At 43.0% G+C, this 19002-nt stretch overlaps 1 protein-coding gene across 1 annotated transcript in view; it reads left to right on the top strand.

The window, feature by feature from the left end:
- Positions 1–18590, top strand: part of Mdy (diacylglycerol O-acyltransferase) — a 92541-nt gene extending 73951 nt beyond the window's left edge. Inside the window, exons 9-12 of the mRNA XM_076384216.1 lie at positions 3935–3979; positions 13143–13321; positions 17727–17877; positions 18277–18590. Coding sequence (XP_076240331.1) covers positions 3935–3979; positions 13143–13321; positions 17727–17877; positions 18277–18453 — 552 coding nt within the window. The 3' untranslated portion in view covers positions 18454–18590. The remainder of the gene's footprint in view (positions 1–3934; positions 3980–13142; positions 13322–17726; positions 17878–18276) is intronic.
- Positions 18591–19002: the final 412 nt, after the last annotated feature.

The raw sequence follows: 19002 nt of genomic DNA, 5'->3' as shown, positions 1-19002 counted from the left end.
GGTATTTCTATTTTCGTGAGACCCGACACGCTTCTTTTGGAGCGCTTTCCAGGTGTGCGGTCAACGTCGTAGCGAGGAAAAGAAATTTTCACCGTGTCGGATGCTTCTCCTGTTCTTCTACTTTCTTAGAGGTCGACAGGGATGGGGGAAGTTCGATCGAAATGTGACAGGTAAAAATGTTTCGAGTTCTTGTGGCTCTGGGAAGTCGACACTTTCGTCTGAGTAACGATGGAGGGCCTCGTGAATTGAAGCTCGTGTGAAAAGGTAACACTGAATAATTTTCTTCCTGATATGAGGGGAACATTTATTTCGATTTGTCGTCTCAATATTGTCTCTTTGATTTATGTAGTGTTCACGGTTTTTGTCAGTGCTTTCAACTGTTTTAGTTAGCTAGAAGGTTTATTGGTTTTTATTTAATTAACAAAAGATCTTTGAAAAATATTTGTGGAAATAGAATGTTCCAAACAATCCAGTAAATTGTTTCCATCTGGCACGTATCGAAAACGATACACTGGACATGAAGAGAATCCGTTCCTCTCCACAGTAGTGTGGGAGTGTAACTGGTCAGACAACGAAAATATCTGTTCTCCGAGAGATATCGGATAAAACCTAAAGAAATGAGAAGCTTCACCAGCCCTGACAAGAGATCTACTTCAGACTACAACAACAGTTTACGCAGCATTAGTAGCTTCAATCACTATAACACTCTTATATTTCCAAAAAATAAATTACCTCCGTCAATCTTCTCCTCCCATCCAGAACAGCAAAAATGAAACGTTTCGTGGGATATGACGCGAGATAAATTCCAAGAGCTACGAAAATTGATTTCAATGAAAAATAAGAGCGGGAAAGCCTCTCTCGCTTCAGTGACAGGGTCAGCGTCAGACGTGGCTCGCGATCCTCTTCCGAAATTACAAGTAATTTTTCTGAGCTACAAGAGCGACAGTGATGAAGGGGAGATATAACAGTAGGCAGCCTCGGTTCCCACACCGTCTTGGAATTCAATTCGAGTCCAAGTAGCTCGAGTGTCCTCGCGGATACGCGACAAGAAGGTGTTCGTAGATGCAAGACCGTAAATCTCCTGGCGCTAATTGAAGCGACATCGAAAGAACGAAGCGATAACGCGCGAGAGGTTCCAGTGTCCTGAATTTCGCGCGCGGCGCCGTGGTGGGACGGTTTCTTCCAGCCGTTTTTCACGCCTCCCTTGACTTCCTTTCGGTCGTCTTCGCGCTCAACGGGGTCTTTAGATCCTCCCGTCACAGGCAAATTCGTCGGACTCCATCTGGAACAGTATTCAGTTTCGACGCCACAGACATCAAGAGGCGGATGGTTCGAGTTACCGACACCTTCGAACTCGAGTGCCCCTGTTCAGGCTCTAGACGGCTTATTATAACCCTTTGTGGTCGCTAGGGCTTCTCCCGAGAAGATGTTTGCCCTTTGATCCGACCAGACGATCGATCATTGCGCAACGTCTCACGTCTAAGACCCCGGAGCAAGAGGGAAAGGAAGAATGAGTCCGTGCGGCGTGTCACCTATGTACGTGAGATGTTTTAAACGCGTCCCTCTGGGAAAACGCTGTACACCTCGTCTTTATTGGGTCATATCATAAATGACGTTCCTCTTTTTTTGAGTCCATACGCGGGAAGGGCGTGTTTCTGCTGATGATAGATGGAAGCACTATATTTGATTAGTTTTTTTGTCTATATTAATGTAGATTAATTCTATCAATTTATCTTCTTTCTTTTCTGCCTTTCAAATTCACCACGTGCTGATAATTATAAAAATTTCTTTAGAAAGGTGGAGAGTCCACTATCACCTTTTAACTCTAACATCTTTCGTAATATAATATGTAGTTATCTATCGTATAAAATCTGATTGCTCATCCTTATTATTAAACGATTGCTCCACTAGAATTGACACGCTCAGAATACTCGTTCAAACAATCGCTCCGCAGATTTATTATTACGAGTCTCAGTGACTAAAATATTCACACTTAAATCGTCTCAGCGCGCTGTGTGAGCCTTTTCAATCGCTTGTTCGTGTACGATTCAACCGGCGTGAAATCTCGGAGTAGCCGACAAACCAGCCAATTACCTTATTCGTACAACTTTTATTCCTCTCAATCGAGGCGACGCATTAAAGAGTCAAAGTGATCTGTGAAACATCTCGCAGCATTTTCGAACGCGACAGCAATCTCAAATTAGAATATTATATTCTGGGTTTATAACGAACGACGCATCAAGCACTGTAATTGCGAATCCCAGGACGCGTGTAATTATACATAGTTTCGTTTTAATCTCCGAAACGTCCGCGAAATTGCCATCTCCGAAGTGAAATCAAATTCTGCATCCCTCGCGTATCCGCAGCACTCTGCATCGAAAGTTTTATTAAAAAAGAAAAATGTTTGCGTTTGATTTGCGAGCGCGATCGTTCGAATTTCCATTTGTTTTAAATGTTGTGTTTGTGATAATTTTAATAAAACAAATTTTGCGATAACATACTAAACTGATCGGAAAATATTAAACTTGACTTTCATGACCTAGACCTTTCACAGTATTTAAATATGAATAGACACGTGAGTTTGAAATATAAAAAGAGATTCAAACAAGGTGAGAAAAAACGCTAAATGTACAAATTCAAGCGAGACCAATATCCAATTTCCGCCAACTTGACTAGTACCTATTCAATTATAGATTCCTAAGAATAATTCAATTATAACAGAGTCACGAGATTAAATTAGTCTTCGGGGTGGTTTTCTGAGTTCGCGAGTGCACGTGTGCGCAAATGGCGTGTTGAAATCGACAGGAGGCTCTTTAGGTATTTATTTGTAAGCCTGGGTACATAAGCACCGTGGGTTCTCGTGTTGTGCGATTCGGAGAGACCTCGACAACCGCCACTTAAGCGGAACGCCAGAGGGGTGGCTTCCTTCCCCTGTATTCAATTAGTACACCGCACGAAATATCAATTCTATTGCTGGAAAGCTCCTTCGATGTTTTCGAGTGGGAGGGACGTGGGATAAGGGAGGCGGAATAAGAGGATACTTTCTGGCGACCGCAGAAACTCCATGCGCATCGGCATTGAACGCAGTTAATCTCCCAGACTCTTTGTGCCGTCAGTTCGATTTATCAATCGTCGGGAGGATTGATTTATTCCTTCCAGTTACATCGACCACCCTTTGTCACTAATACTTTTGCTCTCACGAGATGCCAGAGTTAATTGTCGATTCAGCATACAGCTAAATTATTTCGTAATTACTTTTGTTAATTTATTGAACCGTATTCGGACTAACTGATAAATATGGAATTTAACGTCACATATAATGATGCTGGCTGTAGCTTTAATTCTTGCTTAACGAAACGAAATCATTTGTCCTCTGTCGTAAAGGATTTCATATTTCAAATGAATTACAACGAATGTCGTAAAGCATTTTTTACTTTACTTTGAAAGAGTGTTGGAGGCGGATTTTAAAGCAAAAAAGTGTTGTAAAAATATATTGTACTGTTCTATTTTTAATTACAATGTCTCAGTGGGTATAACGTATATTTTGTAGGTTTTCTGAACGTTAATGCATTTGAGTGTATTTCTAAGGGTTGATGTCGCTCGTTTATTTTTAATTTAATTATTTCCACAATTGAATTTGCATAACTGCACTTGCGAGACGGACTTACAAGAACTCCCACTGTTAATTATTTTGATTTTTTAATTACGAGTTTCCATTGTTCGCCGTAATCACTGCGCGAAAATTTCCGCGCGAACTGGCGAATCCACGCTACATATTCCACAGGTTCAAGTCCAATTAGGAACTTTCGTTTCGTGCCCCCCTGTTTTATCGAATCCACCACCCTCGACGACCCTCTAGCTCTTATTCCGCTTGTATTTATCGTTCGCGTGCCTCTCTTCTGAAATTAATAATCGAATCCCGTTTGTTTTCCAGAATATGGACGTGGCGAAGGCCTCCGAACGGTTGCTGAAATTGGCAGTGAGTATAATGCAATTTAATACGCGATATAAAATAGGTATGCTTCGTCGCGCGTTAGTCAACAGCGATAAGAATCAATGGCAATTAGCATTTCTTCTAGAATTTCTATCTGACGGAAATTCGCCGCGTGGCAAACAGTAAAGCCCGTTCCTCTATAATTTCACAAAGAGCAACCAAAAAGCATTCCAGAGAATCACACCGACGTCAGTGGCAATCGTAGCGAGCGGAAGCAAAGAAAATAAAATTTAATGAACCAGCGCGTGGTAATTGGACAATTATATAAAAGCGAGAATATTGAAGCTGCGAAAAAGGTAGTTGCGAGAAAAATTCTCTCATATTCCTGCACGTGTCAATTTCGCAGGGAGATCGCAAAATTTGCGACTTTCTTCCCCATTAACACCTGTTTCCCGTCTCTTGAACAATAGCCCACGACCAGAGCGCAGGCATTCGTGGAAAAAGCCCGGATACTAGCACGTTTTCCCGCTTACAACGAAGACCTCTTGAACAGAGAACATCCTCCAACAGCACTCGCGAATTCAGTCTCCTTTGCGCGACAACGGCGTCCCAACTGAAGTTCGTCGCGAAAGCATTATTCAATCCGTGACGGTGTGGAAGGACGCGGACAGAGTAGTCAGTGTCGGAAAACGTGTCTTCGATAAATGTCGCGCTTAACACAGCGCCTCTCTGTGAATCCTTTTGGTGGAAGCAGACAGACGCTTTAGTTTCACAAGCATCTGAATGCCGGCCGAAAGTTCCGCGGAATCTATGAATTCATGATTTCACTCTCCAACGCGAGCGATCGTTGCTGACGTTTCCAGCGCGAATTACACGGCCGAGGCGTGTAACACAGTTTTCCGTGTAACGTCAGTTCCATCAATAATCGACTCGCTGATTCCTGGAATACCTTCTAGAGGCGCTGCTCCCCTTCGCAGTCAAGTGTTCTTTTCTCTTTGTTCGATCAAGAATAAGCGGAGAGGTCGAAGGAGGGTTACTGCAGAGATCCAAGGAACGGAAAACAGTAGAAGCTTCCATGTTTCGTGTATAATTCTCTTACGAAGTTCGCGTTTCCCTCGGTTCTTAAAGGGAGCTTGTTACAACGCTCGCGATTCAGCTCGCTGAAGACAGAGAAAATTCAACGACGCACACCCTTTTGTCAGTGTTCGCGCGTTCCTTCGACGTTCCACGTCCGCGAGCTCGCGCCTCGACTTTCCGTTTCTTCCCTCGAGCGATTGTTTCGCGAGCAGCCGAGAGATGCACGCTCCGAGCGATCACGAGATCGCGCCGTCTTCCACCCTCTGGCATTGTTCGTCCAGCAGGGGGTAGCGACAAGGGATTCGATGTTGTTACGGTGGTTTTATCGGATTTCGAGCGGGAATAACCGCGCTGGCCCATAACCGGCAGCGTAAACTCCGAAAACACGACATAGTAATTTGACACGTAACATTTGCGGGTGCCATTAATGCCGCGGCTCGATACTCTCTTGGCTCGGGGCTTTCAATGCGTTAATTAAAGCTTTCGCGCCGAGTTTACAGCGACCATTCCGCGTACGCTTTAAAACTGTGGTACGCGGTATTTAAAATGGGAGCATCAAAGACGGAATGTTTTGAAAGGGCGGAAATCAGGAGGCTGAGGATTGTTCAGAGAAAGTCGGAGAGGTATTGTCTGTCGAAGAGAGATTTAAGTATACTTTCATGGAAGAATAAAGTAATGAAGTGAACACTTAGATAACACTCAGAAATGTGGAATTTTAGGGTTCTCTATAATACTCATTTTTAATCTAAATATCTTTAGAGTAAATTAAGAAGCGCCATTCTGGATACGTCGAATTTTGTTCAACATAGAAACACACTTATTAAAATAATTAGACAGCCATAAAATAGGCGAAAGCATGCCCTTTAAAATATAATTTGTCCCGTGTCGATATCTCAATCGGTTTTGGAGATACAAGCTTTCAAAGTATCCTACCAAAATGAATAGAACCCGGAAATGCGGTGACCCACTTATTTTCTAAACCGCCCCGTGGCCGACATTTTTTGTAGGAAATGCGTACGTCGCGAGTACTACTGGTAAAAAAACCCGCTGACTTGGCGTCTGCCGCTGACCAGCGCACAGGTGCTGAGCTTGGGGTAGGTTAGTTCTGGTGCAGGAAAGAGAAGCTCGACGGTGCAAACGAGAGGACGATAGTGGAACATTAAAAATTACGGGACGGTTTAAACGACGATATCTTAACAACGGAACGTTATATCGACGTGAAACAAAAAGTGTCTTAAACGGGAAGCTTTCTAGTTCGTTAGCTATATTAGCCGTGCCTCACTCATTAGACTAAAGAATACGATATTTGCAAACAAAAAACGCTGTGTTTTACTTGAGTTACTTTTTGTTTGTAGTGAAGAAGAAATATGACTATATTCATGTGGAAAGTGGCTTAGGGGTAAAAGAGTATTACTATTAATGGAGTCGTAATCAGAACAATGGAGTTTCATGTTCGTCCTTTTGGGACATTCCTACCATATTAGCGCAAGAGCTGGGTTCACGCACGGAACAAGTGTTGCGCAAATAGTCGAGCCAATTTCAATTATGGACGAAGGATTTTTTATTCGTTTGGGAAAAGTAACTGCGAATTTATACGACGGACCAGAGCCATTTCGGTGACAATGTCGCCGCGTAGAGTAAATACGCTGGCAATATCGAATGTTTAATATCATTCGAGCGAACGAGGGGGATCACGACTTCCGGAAGCGAGCTCGTCTCTCAATCGTGTTCTCATTTACAGTTCACGGATCAGTCGTCACTGAACGAACGTTCAATAAAGGAGACGAGCAATTGGCTAGTAGGGAAAAAATGTTTCTCTACTTGGCACGAGAGATATGAACGAGATATTCGTCAATAGGATAACTCTATATGTGACTATGTCACCAGCTGAATGCAAAATAAATATTTAAAATCAGTAGTTATAGGGAAAGTCGCTTGGTTCAAAAAATAAAAATGGAAGTATTAACTGTTCCTGGTGTATCAGTTTCATTCTCTGAAATGGGAAGTACACTTCTTCCGTTCCATGAAATATAAATGATGAATCCTTGTAAGTATATTGCAGATGTAAGAATTCATATTTTCATAAACCCAGCCAAGAAAATGAAACTTAAATAGAGAGCTGTTTCACTCGCCTCAAATATCATACCATGTAATTTACTTAAAATTTTTTTATACATTTTTCCATATTATGTTCAGTTTGTATTATTTTGCATATTTCAATTCTCCTTAAATGTATAAACTTCTGCATTCTACTTCTAAGTATTCTGTAATATAACCTGTAGCTACTGCTTGGCAGACGTCTGATACATAGTACTTTCTACTACTGGCTACCCTTTCATGTACTGTAGTCTCAACGTCGCGACTCCAAATTTTCATTTGCCTTGTTGCATAGAAATAGCCTCTCCTTTGGGTACCTTGATTAACCTCGAATGCCATTCGAGGACCACCCAGTATACTATTCACGTCTTTCTTGCTATGTCCGAGGAGACCATCGCGACGTCGAGGCCGATTTCGACTCGTCCATCGTTACCCGTGCTCGTTATTCTGTCGTTAGTCCGAATGCTCTGGATCGAAACTAGCCAGCCGTAGTGTTTCGATCAGCGAACCGGACTCGGTGAACCGAATTCAATTATATGACTTCGCCGTCCCCCAAAGCGACTGCCGCGAACCTCCGGCCACCGCGTATAATGGCGCCCATTTCGGAGCTGGTCCCTTTGGTTGTTCGCGATTAAAGCGTCGGCCAAAAACACCACGCATCGACGGGCTTCGTTAACAAATTTTTCCCACTCGCCGAGTTAATTGGACCCATCGCGTCATTAATTACCGATGACTGATGCAGCGCAAGCAACTGCTGGCTGGTTTCACGGTCCACGAAAATCGAGGGGCTCCTGAAACCGTTACCTAATAGTCAATATTCGATTTATTTTTTAACGAGATAACGAAAGCTGGTTCTTGAAGCGCTCGACGCGATTTTGTGGTGTTAACGACGAAGGGAACTTTGTAGTCCAACCAAATTTTTTTATGCAACTTTCGATGATGTTTCAAAGTTGGAGTGGATTGTAATGAGATTCTGTGAATGCACTCTCTTGTTCATTGGTTGGTGGACTGAAGAGCTAGAGGAACAGTTTTTATATTCAATGAATCGATTATATGGGTTTGTGTACAAATATTGGATATAGTCTTTGCTTTTTTAAATGAGTGAAAAAATTGAAATTATTGTCTTTACTACTTCTGCTAAAATTTAATTACCTGCATCTGCTATATTATAATTCAAAATTAGAGCATAATTTTGGTTTAGCCATTGCAATAATAGCAGTAGTTAAGAAGGGATTGAAGCACAAACTATTTACATCCGTAAAGGAGGAAATATTAACTAAACCCAAGCAGAGACCCATACACTGTTTACATTTCCTCACTCCGCAATATCCTGTTCATACGCTAAACCCAAAGGTAGCGGCGACGCCATTGAAATTCCCTTCCAAAAGTACGTATCTTGTCCTTTGAAGATCCTAACAGCCCAACCTGCGAGCAATATGTGTCCCCTAAAGCGATCTCCACGGTTAGCAGCTTAAGCTCTAACTGGAAAATGTAAGTAGAATCGACGCGTTCCTCGAGGCAAGTCCGCCGTGAAACGCCTCCTCTCGATCTCATAAGTCACGCCACGGGAAGAATTGCTCATTCTCAGGACGCTCCTTTTGTGCTCGCCTGTTTCTCTCCCTCCACCGATATCCACCCTCTAGAGAGGGAGAAATAATTGTTTGCCGATCGAGGGGAAAAATCGCTGAGAAGCGACCTGGTCGATAGCAACAGAGGATGGCGGAACCAGGACTACAGGGGGATGTTACCCCCGAGGTCGCGGACCCTTATTTTCGTTTACACCGCAAATATCTGCGAGGCTGGTCGCAATCGGGGACCCATGGCCGTTCAGGGTTAATTGCGATTCTTATATAGGAACGCGACTCGAACTCAGAAGACAGGGGATAGCATTCGAATGGTGTGGGTGCAAAGCAAAGTTGGAGGCGGCAGAAAGGGGGCCTGCGATGTGGAATCGGACTTTAATCTCGTCGTAATGGGGAAACGCAATTTTCCTAGAGTCCACCAGCAACGAGGTCGTTTCCTTAGATCGATCCGCTTTATAGGAGCTCGCGTCCCTGCGCTCAGTCCACTCCTCGCTCGTTTCGGAATCCCTTTGACGCGTGCCATGGCACCGTCTCGTCGTCGGAAAAGAAAGGCGTCAGGTGAGAGGATGCGAGGCCCTGACACAGGCTCCTTCGACCTCTTATCCTTCGGGAAGACCTTGCTTGCACGGCGTCCTGTAGGATGCACAGAGTCCTAAGGCGATGTGTGCTTTATGCATATATAGCGAGGCCTGTCGATCGATTTCCATCAATAATGCGGGCATATTGGATTCAGGGGGGAATACGAACTCGGGGGGAAGGGGTCCATTGAATTTCCGATATATACTCACCGATAGCTGAATGTAATATGGACACGGGATCCGCGTTATCGTTACCAGGATCGCGTAAAAAGGCAGGATCACCGAGCGATTCGCGCTGCTTCGTTTATCCAGCATTATATTAACCTGCTAATCGATATTTTCCATTTTCTTCTCGATCGCTGCCTTCCCGTCTTGACTGCGCCCCCTTTTATTTTTTCTTCGCGCGCACTGGCCCCCCTGGGAGCACGTTGCCGTACTATTTACTGCGCTATGCGCCTGTGTAATCTGGGGAGTAGCTATTATCGTATGAAGAACGGGATGTAAGAATAACAATCAGGAACGGCAGAGAAATTGAGCAAACTTTGTAGACGTTGGTGATATTGCTCGATCCTTTAACATTGTCAGTGTTCTATGATGGAAGGTGAGATAAGGAGGTTCTATCGACTTCGAGGTATAATATTTTTAAAAATATGAAAGCGTGTTTTGCGTCTGTCGGTATTTTTGTAGAAAAACGTTGATCAATTTAGTCAATTTTTTATTTTTTATTTGCCGTGTTTCCTGGAGCAGATTGCCTCTGGTATAATTATTATAATTACATATTGAAAAACGATTAAGCCTGAATTTATTTTGTTTTATGGTAATTACTAGCTACCATTTAATATCATATTTTACAATTTTGTATTAATATTAAATTTTCTTCTCTCTTGGAGAATGTACAAAACTTTTCTCATGACAAGTTAACCCGTTTCTGCTACTTAAAGTGTCTCTAATCTTAACTAATTTAATACGTGCGCCACTGTTATAAATTCTCTTAAAAGTTTGGAGTGTGCGAAGGTGCGTGTGAAAGGTACATCAGCACAGGAAGAGCTGAAATGTTGCTTTCGGAAAGGGAGAGGAAGTTTCCACATAGAATTGACCAGTGTCAGAGGAAGTTTTTAGAGCAGGGGATCGTTAGAGAGTCAGTAGAGAGTTTGATGGAGTTTGTGCGAGAGTTAGGGTTATAGCAGACTTCGCGAAGAGTTTGAGTTGAATTGCAACACAATTTACTAGTTTAATCATTAAGCATATCGATTATCAATTATCCCTGTAGAACATCTATACACATAAGTCTTCCTTTGATCGCTGGCTAAGTTAATTCTAATATATAATCAAGATTCATCCCCCACGAAACAGTGACCATATTTCTTTCACTTACAAAAGAAAGCTACAATATTTTATTCAAAGATATTTGTTACTTTCCGCCAAAGTTTTGTATAACTTCATTTTTCAATTATCCTTAGCGCAATAAATCTATCTCTAATTGGTGAAGTTTCCCCCCATAAAAAAGTCCCTCATAATTTTCGTTTCATAAAAGATTTCATCGAGGACACTTGTTTCTTTTCATTAAAGGGTTAAATTTCCTCGAAGCCGGTGTAAAAGACCGAGAAATTTCGAAGTTCATTGGAACGTTGACCTTTAATAGGGAAACTTGGTTGGCACGAGCCGGCGAAACGAGCCGAGAAAATTCAAATTCCCCTCGTCTCTGCGCTCCACCATCACATATCATCCGCCAAGATTTTTCCTCGTTGATGGAGCCCTCTTGTCGAGGGTGGAAGGCGTTTAGTTTCGAGATAGCCTCTGGCCAGGAAGCCCGCTCAAAGTTTACGCTGCCGCTTTTTCCTTTGTGGTATCATCGGCGTCTCTCAAACGGTTCACCAGGGTTTTATCTCGCGCCCCCTTCGTCTCGCAGACAGCCACCCTTAACTTCTCTCTGTTGTATCCGCGGTGGCGTGCCGGGGGTAAACGAAATTAAAACGTCGAGGTAAGTTTTTGCGGAGTACGTGGACTTGTTGGAGGAGACGGCCGTGGTGAAAGGGGTCGGCGAGAGAGCGGAGGACTGCTCCCTCGGCGAAGGGTGTTTCCTTCCCTCTCCCTTGCCTATAAAAGTGCCGCGAATGCCTGCCGGCGCAAGAGACTTGACCTTTGTGCCTGGCAACATTATTAAGTCCTTTGGGGCGGCTAAAGGGCCGACGGAAGTACGAGGATGCTCGAGGGGGAATCAGGGAAGACATTCGAAACGAAATAAGTTCAAAATTCTTCTTCGGACAAGCGGGACAGGTCGGTGGAACGTTACGCCGGAAGAATTCGTCTGATCCCCCGTCATCATTGCCTTTTACAACCTCTGCAGCAACCTGTTCCCTCTACAGGTTAAAAAGAGGGTTCGGACTTCGCGTTATTGCACTTTCCAGTGAACTTTCTGTAAATCTTAGTCGATTCCACTTCTCTGTTAATAAGTATTGCGTTTCTGTCTTTGTTTATCTTTGAAGTTTGTTACATCGTATTGTAGGAGACTTCTAAGAGATATTATAGTCGTGACAGAATCAATTGGCCACTCGAAACTATTGTGTTTGTCTCCCCGCGCTTCTCTTTCTCTTATTGCTTAGAGGTGCTTAACACAGGTTCCTCCTCAAACAGAGAGGCAAACGGCGCAAATGTAGGAGCCGTGTTTGACGATATTCATAGTCTTCTCAACACAGCCTCGAGCATCTAATTGAATTTGCGCCTAATATGGCTTTAATATAGCCTGACAACTCGCAACAGTCGAATTTCTCTCGAGGATAGAATTTCTCTTCCGTATCTTGCCCGCATTAACATAAACAGTTGCGCGTTCCGTGGCTGAAAAAAGAATTGAAGCATATTTGCGGAAGCATCAAAGTATTGGTGCGCGCGCAAACACCTCTTTCGCGCACCGCGGGTCTAACCAGCTGCTTCGAGTCCTCCCGCTACCGCCATCCCCCGTTTCGTTTTCCAAGTCATTTTAAATATAATATACTTGCTAAGAACTTTGGAAGTTGCTCCAGGCAGCCTCCATTGCCTATCATATTTCCTTTCTTCCTTTTCCTCTTCTATGCTAACAACGGTTAAGAATTACGCGAAATTGCGCCGCCGCCCGCCCGGAGGCGACAGCACTGGAACAAGGCGAGAGACGCGAATCCCCGTCGGTTTAACGAGCACACGGGCGAAGGATGCGAAATGGAAAAGCGCCGTTGAAATATTTGGTATCCATGCCCACGATCCGCTCGCGGTCGCGTTCCTGACGCGTCGCAGTGATCTAAAAGTGGGATTTCCTATACGCATCTGACGCTGCGGTCGGACGAAACATTCAAGCGCACACGTTTTTCGATATCCATCTGATCTACCGCATTCGTTTTTTCATTGTTTTTACGTCGGCTGTGTTGGATGCTGCATTCAGCCGTAGAATTGAAGGTGTACAGAGAATCCCACCTTACGGAGAGAGGGTAAATCAATTATTTTTATGCTTTTAGGTACATCTTTTTTAAGAAAGGTACTTAAAATAGAATAGACAAATTTTTGTTGAGAATAAATGACGTGTCCACATAGAATTGCATAAAAAATTATGTATACATATGAAAAAGTCATAGTACTTGAACTATGATATGAATCCGATTCGGAAAAAGCACTGCAGGTAGGAAAGGACGAGTTTTTCAGACATGCAAAAACCTATGCATCTCCTCTTAACACAAATCAACGCACAGGATGCGATATCGCGCATAAGGGAAGCCCTGACGGATGGTAATAAAAAGATGAAAGCAGCTTCCATTCAGTTCGCTCCCTAAATAAATGGTCCGTCAACGCGAAACATGATATTCGCGCGTTGTAATCCAATTCCAAACGGATGCGTTTGCGTTACAGATACCGAACCACCTGGTCTGGCTGTGCTTCTTCTACTTGGTATTCCATTCGTACTTGAATCTGATGGGCGAACTGCTGCATTTCGCCGATCGGAATTTCTACTGCGATTGGTGGAACGCCAACAACATCGACACTTTCTGGAGAACATGGAACATGCCAGTGCATCGATGGGCCTTGAGGTAAGTACCCTTGGTACCATCTAGGCTATTCGCGATACACGGCTAGATTCCGACGAGCTTTTCATGAGGCGTTTAACGCTTTGCCAATTGGATTAAAATGAAAGATGTTGCCTCTGAACGAGGGAACTGAGCGTTGCGTGGGTTGTAAACGGAGGCTATGTTTCTATAAAAGTCTCGTTTTATGGTGCCTCTTGTAGAATATTCAGAGGCTTGTTGTTACGGCTACATCGCGCGAAAGGGTACCTTTGGGAAGATTTTAAGGAGCTTCACCAGATTGAAAGCTAAAGTACTTTTCCCCGTTTGGTAAAATTTGTTGAAATAGAAACACAATTCTGCAAAATTTTCTTCTTTGATACTTGAAAGTATAATAATAATTGATCGGATACATTTAATTTTTACTAACTTTTTTCGATTGGTCCACAAGTTGATTTACATCTCCTTGGTGAAAATTAAAAGTGTACGAAACGTTTAAAACTTTGTCAAACTTTCTGACATTAGCTACTATTTCTTAGCGCTCCAAGTGATCTTTTAATTTTAAAGATACTTCCGGATGTTATTCGAACTGACTGAATTACTTTCAAGATTGTACACTTTAGGGAAATGTAAGGGAAAGAGGCTCAATTCTTTTTGGTCACTTCAAAGTGGAGCACCCCTTTAATTCATTGCTGTTTGGCGCACTAAATGGCAAGGTGAAATACGTCGAGCGAATGCGCCGAGTAATTTTACTTTTCTCGCCGTGAATGGCGCGGACGGTGGAATGAAAACACTGAGTGAGGCGGTAAATAGCGGAATGGAGGGAGGCGAAGAGAAGAAAAGAAGTCGGTATCCAGCCGCGAGTCGTACTTTTGATCGAGCTTCTTTCCGCCTAAGCGGCTAAACTTCGTTAACGAGTGTGCCCCGCTTTAAGAAGGTTTAATTACATTTTTCGCAAGTACCGAGGTCCTGTCTGGACCTCCAAAAAGGAAGAGAAACTTTCGTGAATCAGAGACTTTCCCCACTCCTGCTCCCACCCTTCAACCGTGCCACCTCTTTTAAGCGCCCATGGAAACTGCTGCGCGGCTAATTGTTTTAGCTTCCGCCCCCTCTACATATAACTGCTGCCACTCTAACGAGGAACATCCGCGAAGTATTCATCGCCGATTCCGATGAAACTTTGCAGGTTTGCAGAGCGACTAAACTGCAAGGGACACGTGTGCCTTTTCAGCTATTGAGATGCGACCGTAAGAGTACAGGGAGGGTGAAACCGCCCCTTAAGCACTATCTTTAATTACTTTCCTTTCGCTTGTAATTGTAAGAATGAAAAAGCAGATATTTGAATTTCAAAGTTTTTCAAGACGAAACGGGAAAAAAACGGTGCCTTCACGTTCGTTCGACGCTTCTGATCCGACGTTTTCAGAGTTCCATCACTCCGACGCGAACAAGTCGTTTCAAATTCAAAGTGAACGTTATATTCTGTTAGCTGATGTCAAGGACATCACGTACGCGTGACAAAACTAGTATATCGTACTGAAATTTTCAGGAAAACGCGAAAAAGTGAGCCAGTCACGTCGGTTCGGTGCTTTTGATCAAAATTTTTTCTATGTTACGTCGCTCCGTTGCACGAAGTCATTCCCAATGCAAAAGAAATGCTGTGTCCGAGTAGCTGGTGTCAAAAGCAGCATCTACTCACGGCAAAATCGATACGTCGAGGAATTTTTTTTTAAGAAAACACGGAAAATTGAGCCTGTAATATCGATTCGAGCTATGAAATTGCTTCAAATATAGTACCCATCGTATATGCAGATAGTGGACGTTAAAAATAAAGATGTGCGTGTACTAAAACAGTATTGCGCTGTAAATTTTTTCAGAAAATTTAAAACATACTCCAATCGTATGAATTTAGACGTTTCGACGGGAAATTACTGTGAGTCACGTTATTCCTCGATGGAGAATTGTTTTAGATGTAAAATATGTCCTATATTGAATTTGTTGGGGGTGAGAGAAGTATACGTATGAAAAATTTATCATATCAGTATGGAATTTTTAGAAAGTAGATGGAAATTGGTATAATAGTATTGGGTTGCAGCACGAAGTCACTCCAAATGCAAATCTCATATTCTGTTCCAGAAATTCGAATTCAGAAATTGAAATAAATATTAGTTTTCAAATTCAAAATTCAAAATTCAAAATTTCAAATTTCAAATTCAAAATTCAAAATTCAAAATTTCAAATTTCAAATTTCAAATTCAAAATTCAAAATTTCAAATTTCAAATTCAAAATTCAAAATTTAAAATTTCACTTATTTGAAGTTTGAGCAAAAACACGACTGATCTCTACAAATAGCACGTTACTATTTAAGATATTATTTTAAGTTCCATTCTTGCTCAAGCTAAAATACGTGGTAGGTTGGAAGTGTTCGTAATAATTTGATAAACCATTGTAGATACTTGAACCTTGTGTATTTCACGCTCGTCCCAATTTCAAGCGAGCCGGTTTGAAAATCTTGTGAGCAAGTTCCGGACAAGATACGCGCAAGGTTGCTGCCGCTCGCTGAACACTTTTTATCCCCATACATCTTCCCTGTCATCGTTACATTGGATTATGCATCCTCCGCTCAATACAATCGCCCAAGTTGCGGGAAACTTTCCATATAGGGTTTTCCACTTTCCACGGTGCACGTGCCTCTAACAACTCGCGCCCACAGTGACGACCTTCTTCCGTGGTACCAAGCGTTTTTACTTCGAAAGTAGCGCCGCAGAAACTTTAAATCCTGAAAAAAAGTAACCGCGGAAAGTTGTTATTGCACGAGCGACGGGGGCAGGCTTTCCTGTCGCGAAAGGGTTGAAATCCGAGGATCGAAGCGTTCTCACGAGGGTGATACGCGGAGGGGCGATAATTCTTTCTTGCTGTCGCAAACAGAGCGCTTTAGAGTTACGGATCAATCGAATGGGAAGCCGCAGAGGACAGTGAAAAAATATGGGGATAGTGATCTGAGTCAAGCTATAGCTTAATCTCTTTTTAGTCACAACTTTACTACTATCGCCTCCCATTCAATTAAGCCATAATTCTGAAGCACCCTATACCATATCATAAAAGTTAGTCACAAAGAAAACGAAGAGCGTTCGATTAAGTTTATACTCTGGGACTGCGGACACCTCGAAAAGCCGTGAGTCCTCAAGGGACGGATCTCATCAGTTGGCAATTAACTGAATTCTGTGTAATTAACCGCGTAAAAACACTAATCGGCTTTGCTCGCGGATACGTCGGAGGCCGCGGATTCCCAAGGCTCGAATTTCGCCGTTCTCCCTCCTCGCTTTCGGCCGCACCTGCGCTTCCAGGGCCGTTTTTTTCTCGTCTCGCCCGAGATATGCAACTGCAATTGCGAGCTGCAACTGGCACGCAGCCATGCGGCCGCGGCGGGGCTGGGGCGTCGTGAGAGGTGAAAATGGAAAAGCTGCACAGATGACGGCGACAACGGCGCGGAGGAGGACGTAGACGGCGCAGACGACGGAAAAGGGGAAGGACTGTCGACGAAGAAGATGTCTTTTCAGGTTTGTAATGGGAAAAGCCGATACGCATCGCAGTGCCGCCACATTTAAAGCTGTTTATTCCTCTCGGCACTTATAATGCCTCTATAACTGGCAGATATTTCGAAGCGCCTATTCCGCGAGGAAGAAGAAACGAAACAGTGGAGGAGGGGCGTTTCGAGAAGCAAGGCAGGTGATTGGGATCTTTTACCCCTTCACTGTCTTCCACTCTGGATTCGTACCATTTGCGCACTCTACTCGGGAAGCTAGAACGATAGATCGATACAACCAATAGCGAACAATATTCACTACAAATTTTTCGTATCCCACGAATTTCCAATTTTAGTCTCTGAAATTTGAGAGGTCTCGTAGAAGGCAAACGCTGTTCTCAGAAATGGAACTTTGTAAAATTCCCGTAGACCACTCTCCTTTTTTTCTTTACCTCTGCTTCTTCACGCCGTTTTTTCTTTCCCCCCAGCACCCTCTCCTGTTTCCAATGCACCCTACTGATAACCAGCCGGCTAACGATGTCTTCCTGGCTGCCGCTTTCCTCTGTCGTTTCGCTGCGAACCGACAACCAAAGTGTCGCCATTCCGAGAAACTTCCATGGCTATTGCTTTAATTTTTCGAGGCGATTCGCCTCTGCGTTGATCCTTAAACGCGACGCCCTCGCCTCCTTATCTGCATGCCCTTCCCTTCCCGCGTTCTTGCGCTGCTTTGTGGTACAACACTGTAATGGCAAGAGTGCATGGCCAAGGAAACGTTCTCAAGGGTATCTCTTTCCTCGCGCTGAGAATTGTTGCTGCAAACGAGGCGGAGAAGCTCGGTCTTTTTTATCTGCTCCTTGTATAATTTACAAGTTAATTTGTTGAAATGTTTCTGGTTGGTTTGATTTCAGACACCTTTACATTCCTATCATTGATATGGGGTATGGAAAGAACACTGCCTCGGTTATCGTGTTTTTCATCAGCGCCTTCTTTCACGAGTACCTTGTCAGTGTGCCACTGAAGACTTTCAAGACTTGGGCATTTATGGGGATGATGGGACAGGTATGGTGGATAGACTGTCAACCCTTATCGTATCAAGGAGTCACTTAAATATAAAAGTCCAGGAAGTAAAATGTAAAAATTGGAATAAGTACCTAGGAAGACTTCCTAGATTTGAATACTTGAAAATTTGAAAGTTTGAAAATTTGAAAATTTGAAAATTTAAAAGTTTGAAAATTTGAAAATTTAAAAATTTGAAAATTTGAAAATTTGAATACTCTAGTGAACATCTTTTCATTATCCAAACGCGCAAAACTTTTCTAAGGCTAATTATGTGCGCCAAATATTTTTGCAGAAGTGTTTCCTTACACTTTTTTCTTCAAAATAACCTCCCTCTTGGAAAATTAATATCAACTTGTACCGGCACGTCATAAGGAAGAAACTTTCTCACTGATTTTCCAGATACCATTATCAATGCTAAGTAAGAAGGTGGAGCAGCATTGGGGTGCCAGATGCGGCAATATCATGGTGTGGGCGAGTCTCATTATTGGACAGCCACTTTGCATAATGATGTATTACCACGATTACGTGATAACTCACTTCGGGCAGATACTGGTCGAGGATTATTCCGTGGTGTAGAGGGGAACTGGACACGAAACTGCGATCAGAGAGAAAGGAGAAACGAGAATTCGTTTTCAGAGACGTATCCCGCGTTGTTCCATCGATCGCGTTTCTTTGTCCACAACGTCCACCTGTCTCTGCGACCCTCGTCGATCCGCGTAAACTGTTTTTCCTAAGATATCACGCAAATCGTCCAATTTTTGTTCTTTCAATCGAGAAAAGGAAATGGCAATCGCATTCCTGCTCCACGGCAGAACTCACGTGCAAGTGCCTTAAGTATTACGCGTGAATGTTCGATTCCTTGGATTAAAGTCAAGAACGAGAGTAATATATAATAAATTTGTTAGATTAACGGATAGTATCACTTAACTTATCACACATTAATTTTAGTGAGATTTTGCAGATTTGTAGAGGGCAACAAATATTTAACATATGTTTTATTTAAACAATACATTGAACTAGTGTTCTCTAAAGCGATTTACGTCGACTACAGCGTTAGAGTAGTCAAGAATTTTGAATCTTACACCTAGAGCTAGTAGTTTTCGAAATATCGAACAAACATGTTTC

Source organism: Calliopsis andreniformis, chromosome 9, assembly GCF_051401765.1.
Source record: "Calliopsis andreniformis isolate RMS-2024a chromosome 9, iyCalAndr_principal, whole genome shotgun sequence".
Lineage (NCBI taxonomy): Eukaryota > Metazoa > Arthropoda > Insecta > Hymenoptera > Andrenidae > Calliopsis > Calliopsis andreniformis.
The sequence above is the reverse complement of the archived record's forward strand: the minus strand, read 5'-3'. Positions and strand labels throughout refer to the sequence as shown.